The 8,590-nt window shown below is 42.0% G+C and overlaps 1 protein-coding gene across 1 annotated transcript; it reads right to left on the bottom strand.

Annotated features, from left to right (window-relative positions):
* Positions 1-8,366, bottom strand: gucy2d (guanylate cyclase 2D, retinal). Its single transcript, XM_085363626.1, has 18 exons — positions 7,502-8,366; positions 6,982-7,283; positions 6,484-6,856; positions 6,302-6,386; positions 6,117-6,231; positions 5,850-5,969; positions 5,660-5,740; positions 5,342-5,518; positions 5,105-5,258; positions 4,853-5,002; positions 4,569-4,717; positions 4,324-4,487; positions 3,623-3,815; positions 2,075-2,249; positions 1,149-1,247; positions 424-518; positions 246-328; positions 1-85 (listed from the first exon to the last, which is right to left on the bottom strand). The coding sequence occupies exons 1-18, from the start codon at positions 8,364-8,366 to the stop codon at positions 1-3; spliced, it is 3,465 nt and encodes a 1,154-aa protein (XP_085219752.1).
* Between the last annotated feature and the right edge of the window lie 224 nt (positions 8,367-8,590).

The following is an 8,590-nucleotide window of genomic DNA, read 5'->3' as shown; positions in this document are numbered from 1 at the left end:
CTAGTTTGTCTTCTTCTGTCGATCCAGGAATTTTTGTCTTCTGTCGGCGGGTATCTCTTCTAAACTGATCACATGAGTGCATCCCCTGTAATAGGAAACACACCTTTTTATGCACCGTAAATTGGAACAAAGAAAACAACAAGCAACTTTGATTGCAGTAACTTTTTCTTTAAAACGATCAAAACGGATTCAGTCGGACAAATTGCATCTATTAACATGTGTAAATGACAGAACCATTCTCTTACCCTGGAAGGTCTCGAGGATCAGGCAGAGGTTTGGTGAAATCCTCTTTACCCACCAACCAATAAGTGGTCTCAATACCTTTTCCCTACAAATAAACAATCATCAGCAATCAGTTGCTAAGAGCACATATCTAATGCTTCAGCAGGTGTAGAGGTTAGCGTCCCTTTTCATTTTATTTACCTTTAACTCTGTCAGGCCTCTGACATCAATTTTATATCCGAGGTTCAAGCTCTTCAGGACATCAACTGTGCTTTGGTTGACATGGATTCTGTAAGCTGTGCAAATACAGGTGAAACCTTAGCTTTGGTACAGGTACACAGTTTAATATAAAATCTTGGGCTTGGAGCATTCCTGGGTTTAAAATGACTAAGTCTACAAGACTGGGCAGAAAACAGACTGTTCTTCTGAGGTTAAGCCACTTGGTGGCAGCATATTACCCATCAGTATAATCATGTAGCACATAACTGTTACTTTAGATTAAGTTTGACTGAAACTACCACTGATAAGTTGAATGTGAATGTTTTTCAATACAAATTTTTAATTACAATTATTTACTGAGAACATTATTAAATGAGAGGGTTTTTTTTTTCTAAATTTCCTTTTCTTTTTTCCTTTTTTAAATTACAGGGCATTTACTAAATGTGTGCACCTTGTAGAAGGTTGCCAAGAAAAACTTGGTCATTGACGGCATTTATTCCGAAACTTTAAATTGGCCTCTAATTCTGCTGATAGCCTTAAAGGATTAGGAAGGACTCCTCACTCAAAGCCCTATTTAGCTTCAAGCAGCATGCACACAAATTGAAAGACACCTGACCTCCCTCCCACTATTCCAGCATTAGAAAAAAAGAAAAAGAGAGCGAAAGAAAGAAACATGTGGTTCATACAATCATGCACAAGACACTCACGCAATGCCGTGGACTCCATTCGAGATGCTGTGTTGACAGTGTCTCCAAACAGACAGTACCGAGGCATCGTAAGGCCGACTACTCCTGCTACAACTGGGCCTACAAACAACAGTACATATAGGTTACAAAGACTTCCTCCATAACAATACCTTAAATATTCTTTATACTGGTATGCTTTTAAGCCTTTTTCTCTACAGTTTCAACCCAATATATAAAAATATAGCTCCTGTGCACATAAAGAAAGTCACAGTATAGAATCACAAATCCAGAGTATGCAGTGTGTTAATTGGATGACAGCACTCTAAGTGGATAGTGTTTTACTCTTCCAGGAATAAGCTTCAGACACAGATAAAGGAGGTAAAAATGCCTCCTCGTCATTGCAGCTTTAGTCCCTGTGGTTCTATTTCTCTGAATTCCCTTTGGATTTAATTTGCACGGTTTTACTTTTTACGCATGTATTTGGCTTTTATAAACAGGTGTGTGGATAGATCATTATTGACCTTTTTCTTCAGATTAAATTCTAAACCCAGAATTTTTTTTATAATTATTTATAATAATAATAATTTTTTCTTTCATCCTGTCTCTCTCTTCCCAACCGGTCATGGTAGATGGCCGCCCCTCGCTGAGCCTGGTTCTGCTGGAGGTTTCTTCCTGTCAAAAGAGAGTTTTTCCTTCCCACTGTTGCCAAAGTGCTTGCTCATAGGGGGTCATTTGATTGTTGGATTTTCTCTGTAAGTATTATTGTAGGGTCTACCTTAAAAATATAAAGCGCCTTGAGGCATCTGTTGTTGTGATTTGGAGTTGTATAAATAACATTGAATTGAATTTCACAGCACGCCCAGTAAGGAATCTTCGTGAGAAGCTTAAAGCTTAAATCACACATTCAGGGTTTGTCACATCACAGAAAGGATGAACACATTATTTACCACTGTGCAGGCCAACACGTATTCTGATTTTGAGATCAGGCATGTGCCTCGCCTTGAAGGTTCCAATGCAGTGGAGGATGTCAAGAGACATGTTGGCCATTTCAGCTGCATGGCGATTGCCGTTCCTGTTGGGGACCCCTGATGCTACCATGTAGGCATCTCCAATAGTTTCCACCTAGAAGAGAAAAAGAGGAGAGTTGAACACAAACTGATACCATATAAGTCAAAAGTTTGGACACACCCTCTCATTCAGTGTTTTTTCTTTATTTTTACTACTTTCTACATTGTAGACACATCAAATATATGAAGCAAGATATATGGAATTATGTAGCAAAGACAAAATGATAAATAACTCTAAATGTGTCTTATATTTTAGATTCCTCAAAGTAGCCACTCTTTGCTTTGTCAACAGCGCTGCAAACCCTCGGCCTTCTCTCAATAAGCTTCATGATGTAGTCACCTAAAACGGTTTTCACTTCACAGGTGCGCCTTGTCAGGGTTCATTTGTGGAGATTTCTTGCCTTGGGACCATCAGTTGTGTTGTGCAGAAGTACACAGCTGGCAACTGTTGGAATTCATATTAAGGTAAGAACCAACCAGCTAAGTAAAGCGAAACGACAGTCAATTATTTTAAGAACTAAAGGTCAGTCAGTTCAGAGCAGTCACAAAAACCATCAAGCACTACGACAAAACTGCCTCTAATGAAGACCGTCCCAGAAAAGGAAGACCAAGAGTCACCTCTGCTGTTGAGGATAAATACATCCGAGTCACCAGCACCTCAGATTAGAGCCCAGATCAATGCCGCACAGAGTTCAAGTAGCGGGCTCATCTCTACATCAACTGCTCAGAGGAGACTGCACGAATCAGGCCTTTATGGTCAAATAGCCGCCAGTCGCCCTAAACCCAATCAAGATGGTTTGGGATGAGATGGACTGCAGAGTAACAGCATGAGGGCCAACAAGTGTTCAGCATCTCTGGGAACAGTAAGCAAAGCATGTCTATTTTGAAGAATCCAAAATATAAAACATGTTTTAACTTATTTCACACTTTTCTTTTCTTCACTACATAATTCATATGTGCTCATTCATAGTTTTGATGCCTTCAGTCAGAATCTACAATGTAAATAGTCATCTAAATAAAGAAAAAACATTAAATGGGAAGGTGTGTCTTTGATGATGATGATTACATATCTCTGGGTAGCTCCTAATTTTTTCCCAAAAGGATGACAATAAAGGAATAACAAAGGAGCTACAGGAAAGAAATGACATGGCTACAATAACACATCAGTTATCAGTTAAATCTATGTCGTTTCTAGTAAACTTTGATTGGTCATTACATAAATATATTCTATATAATACTGTAATATAATATAAAATACTATATATATATATATTACATTTTGTTTTCCAGGACAGATGAAGGAAGCAGCAATGGAGCATAATGGCATGTAACATGGGGAAACGAACCATGGGAGGTGGAGCAAAGGCTCAGCCTGAGTGCAGCTACCTGGGTGACATTTATGTCATGTGTTGGTATTTCAACATTCACCTTGTAGACATCATGCAGCAGAATGATAGCATCAAAAAGTGAGTAGAGGTCATTGAGTAGGTTGACCACCTCAATGGGTTCGCTAAGAGATGAAATGGTGGAGAAGCCCACAATGTCACTGAAGTACAGCGTGATCTGATTGAAATGCTCTGGTTTGACAGGCTTGCCTGTCTTCAGTGCCTGGGCCACAGACCTAAAGGAGAAATGGATAAGTGGAAAATGAAATGTTCAGGACATACAGACGATTACAGACATTCAGCTTTAGTCCTTATTTCTAAAAACATGTGCAAGAACTACGTATCAATATGGAGTCAACAGTTTAATACAGATCTGTTTCTATATGTTCTTTTATGACTATATGACTAAAATAAATTCAGCTTTTTGTTTAATGAGACAACTGAAAAAAATCTCATCTCATAGTTTCTGAGCATTGCTTAATGGTACATTTATTAATGTTTCAACAAATCAGAGAATAACTGGAATACACCTGAGATATTTCTGTATAACTCCACAAATTTGTCTCAAATAATTTCTACAGTGTGCAGCAAGCCTCTGAACCAAGAACTGATCCAGCAACAGCTTGAGGTGTTGACTGATCTGCAAACCCCAGAAGGTAATCATGTTTAAAACTCAATACTTATGGCTATGGAGTCAATACTGTCATGTCTTTCATGTGCTAATGAAAGCTGATGGAAACTCACTTGGGCAACATCTGAGCCACCAGATTGTCAGTCTTCTGCCTCTCCACCTCCAGCTCCTCCGTCCTCTCTCTGATCAGATCCTCTAAGTTGGAGGAGTACTGTTCCAACATGCGCAGCATGGAGTCAATGAGGTTGGTTTTCTTTCCCTTGGTGATGCTCTTGAACTGTCACATGGAGAGAAAAACTCAGCTGTGTCCACCTAGCTACAGACTAACATGTGAAAACATACAAACATGTGTTTATACCTGTTTGAAGATATCAGCAAAGGTTGGCCTCCGCTCTGGTTCTTCGCTCCAGGCCTGTTTCATGACCTGTATCACGTCCACCGGGGCCTCCTCCACTGATATGACAGGCCGACACAAAGGCGGAGGCTCCTTGACCTTGTTGATAATCTCTGTCATCATACACATAAACAAAAAACCCGCCCAGGCAGAAACATTAGTGCAAGATTTAGTTTACCCAGTCTTGTCAGCTAACTGTGATTTAAACTGTTAATGAAAAGTACTAAAAGTAGTAGCATATTACTTACCTTTGGGAGGCATGTCCAACATGCAGAAAGGTGCAGAGCGGGAGATGACCTCCTGGCAAACAATGGAGAAACTGTAGACATCACCTGCAAAAGTGCCCCTCCTCCTCTCTCTAGAACTTCGCAGCAGCTCAGGAGCCGTCCAAAGTAGATCTTTTTTTTTTTTTATCAAGTGCACAGTTAGTAAAAAATGATACATGCAAACAAAACTTACAATAATAATTATTACGTGGATGTGCATGCGCATGCACTCACCCTCTGGCTTTTCATCTGTGTCAATATTTTGGACAATCCAAATCTCATTGAACCCGTAATCTGTCACCTTCAGCACAAAACGCCCATCTACCACACAGTTACGGGATTTGAGTCGACCGTGGATGATATTGCGATGGTGCAGGTACTTCATACCCTGATGCCAGTTTGTAGAAATGTGTGACAAACATGGTAAAATAAGAAATGAAACACTGACAGATCACCTCATAGATCTCTTACCCGGATCAGATCCGATAACAAGGAAGACTTGAACATCCAGTCGAGACGCACTTCTTCATTGCTGAGCAAATCCTCCAAGCTGCCCCTGGTGCAGTGCTCGATCACAACACCAAAGATCCCAGAGTCGAAGAACAGCCCCAGTAACAGATTGAGGTTCTCGTGCCTCATTTCTCTGAGCTGAGAAGCAAACAGTGGCAATATTAGATATAGTTCACTGTAGCTTTTGTGATCAGGGTGTTAAGGCAAATTCAGATGACCAAATGGTTTCTGGCTACAGTTAAGATTCAGTTATCCATTAAATAACATATTTTCATTTACCTTGACAAAGACATTCTCAGTGCTGTTATAGACGTTTGATACTGATCCAGCAGGGCATTTCTTCAGCCAAACCCAGTCACCCTGGCATTTAAACAAACAACAAAGTCATCGTGACACCAAAAACATCAAAAAGACTTCAGCTTCTAAACATTGTACTGAAGTTTACTGAATGTGAACATCTGACTCTCACCTCAAAAACAGCAATATTCGAGCTGTCTGGCGTGGAGGCAAAGTAGCTACGGCCGGACACTGAGTGGTGAGGCGTCTTCATATCCCCCTGGCTTTTTGCTATACTGTCATCATTTAGCTTCTGCTCACACACAGGGTTCAAAGAGGATGTGTAAACTCAGAGTAAACAATGTGCAGCTTTCATACAGTCCATACTACTGTAGGTATGTAGTGCGTGCATTTCAGAGAGAAGCCAAAGACAGCAGTATTGATTCAGCACAGAACTCACCCGCTTGCTGACTTGGGTATTGATGAAGACCAGGTCATCAAGGGTCAGGACCACCTTGGTCGATCCGCTACTGTGGCCACCACCTCCAAAGCTGAACCCAACTTTGCCATCTCTCCTGAAAAGACCGAAAACAATCATTACATATTTTCCAAGCTACACAAGCCTGAACAAAATCAGATACATACCTGTAGCGAAGAAAGATGTTTACTAAAAATCCAATCAACGAAATGAACATCAGGAAAAGCAAGAAGACAGCAGCCGAATTTATGCCTTGGGAGAGAACCACAAAGATAGTTTGAATGCACTAAAGTCAGCATTGGCTTATTTTTAAATTTGTTTTTAGCAATGGCACTACAAGCACAATCACCTCCAGTACAGGCAAAGTATGGGCTAAACCAGCAGGTTGAGTCTTTGTAGGGAGTGCTCCCTGCAAAATGGATTGAACGGCCGAGATATTTCAAGCCCCCGCTCTTGCTGTCCGTGTGAGAAGCATGAAGTGAATGAGTGGAGTACAGGGTGTTGCCAATGCCGCTGTAGTCCAGGACCACATATTGAGCTTGCATGCCTTCACCGTTCCTGCCAGCCCTCAGGGGCTGATTGAATCCTTCAAACTCAAAGCCACCCTCGCCATCGGCCAGGATCCGACCAGTTACCCAGTGGCCTTCTCTATCGTGGGCCTGCTCAACAGCCATAGCTGTGTAGTACATCATATTGTAGATGGTGCCAAAGAATGGAGAAACCTTAAAGAAGGGACAGCACAGTAGCCATTTAAACTTCAGATTTGTGTCTTTTTCCTATCCTTCGAGATTTGTCTTTTACTTTCTGTCATTTCTTAATGAAGTAGATTCTTATTAGATGTTCTCACCTGCTCTGGGGGAGTGCTGGTACGTATTTCATAGCTGTCCTGTGCTTGTTTGAAGGCCTCGTAGAAATTGCGTTCACCAGAGTCCATGGTGATAGTTAAAACTCCATCAAAGGCTTTCCGGAGCTTGGTGTCATTGCCCAGCATATAGTAGGGTGCATCATTGTAGGGTAGTGAGTAGAGAAGGGTGTCGTAGGGAATGAACACATAGCCACGATCAATCATGCGCATAGCCGAGGCTGTTGTCAGAAGTTGGTACTGGGCTTGGCCACCAATCAGGACTGAGGGCATGCACATGATGACCACTAGAAAAGTAAAGTTTAAAGACAGTTTATAATCCCAATTCATGTGAAATATAGCATGTGCAGGCTTTGTAACTCTATGAGGTCTGATTAGCTTAGTTACTCTACCCTAACCTGAACCCCAACCCTATGTTTTGGAAATTAAAGGAAAAAAAAGAATATTCAGATATCACATCACAGTCGTTTTGTTCAAGTTGAACTGTGTTTTTTTAGCAACTCACCTCTGACCCGGTCTGTCTCCCGCACTTTTGTCAAAGCTGCCCGAGGCCCTTCTTTGTTGTTCTCCATTGTGACCACTGGTTTAACAGGCAGGCCAAGGGCCCTAAGTGAAGAGGCCAGCTCATGCCCTGTGGCTTCCCACAAGTCTGACTCCTCTGAGATTATGGCCACGTGGGCCCACCGAAAAAATCGCAACACTGTAAAAATTACATGAGAGGAGAGTGGCAGTGGCCTCATGAAACTAGGATACATATGTCCTTTATTCATATTGGGTTTGAGGCAGGCCCAGGAAAGATGCCCAAGATCCCACTCTTTGGCGTACAAAGCAGCTGAGGAGCAGTAGCCTGGGTTGGCTGGGCCCAAGTAAGCAGCTGCATAACCTTTCAGCCGAGCAAAGCGAGCCAGGGCACGGGATGACTGGCAGTCCTCATTGATCAGCTTGTAGTCATACCAGTAGCCTTTACTGAGGTAGGTGTTCTTGTTTATGCGGTTGATGGCAAGGCTGGCAGCCAAGTCAGGGAGGGCTTTTGAGTATAGTACGTCACATGTCCAGGGTCCAACTAGAGCCATTGTGAAAGTGGTTGCAGAGGCTTGATGGGGGAAAAATGAGACTATGAGGAAGGGCAAAAGAAGCCAGTTCCTCCACCAGCTCCTGGTGTGTTGCAGGGCAGATGATAGCAGCTGCGGTCTGGATGATAATGACCTTTTTGACAATGATGACGATGCTGAAAAAGATTCAAATCGACTACATCCGCTGAAAGTGTCTGTCCATATATGTTTTTTTCTCCTCCCTTTTATGAAGTTGTGCTGCCATCGCGGGTGGTAGGAGAGGTTGTGCAGACAGCAGGGGTCTATGTGTTGTGCCATTTTCTCACACAGCTGTTTAGATGCTTCACACACAGAAGGCTAGTGGTGGCTGTTTAGCGTGAGAGTTTCTCTGTAAATGGGAATGTCTCCCTCTAGTCCAAAGCTGGACAGGTGACAGCACGACTCCAAGCCATCACTGCCAACGAAAAAAAAGGTGGAAAGCATGAGAAATGTTGTAGAACGACATTTAATCTGATCTGTGTTTGGGTCCTCTGGTTTTAAAA

Source organism: Diplotaxodon limnothrissa, linkage group LG10, assembly GCF_057381915.1.
Source record: "Diplotaxodon limnothrissa isolate DT_005_m linkage group LG10, D_limnothrissa_male_GT1.1, whole genome shotgun sequence".
NCBI classification, from domain to species: Eukaryota; Metazoa; Chordata; class Actinopteri; order Cichliformes; family Cichlidae; genus Diplotaxodon; species Diplotaxodon limnothrissa.
Note: the sequence above shows the minus strand (reverse complement) of the source record. Positions and strands in the feature narration are given on the sequence as shown.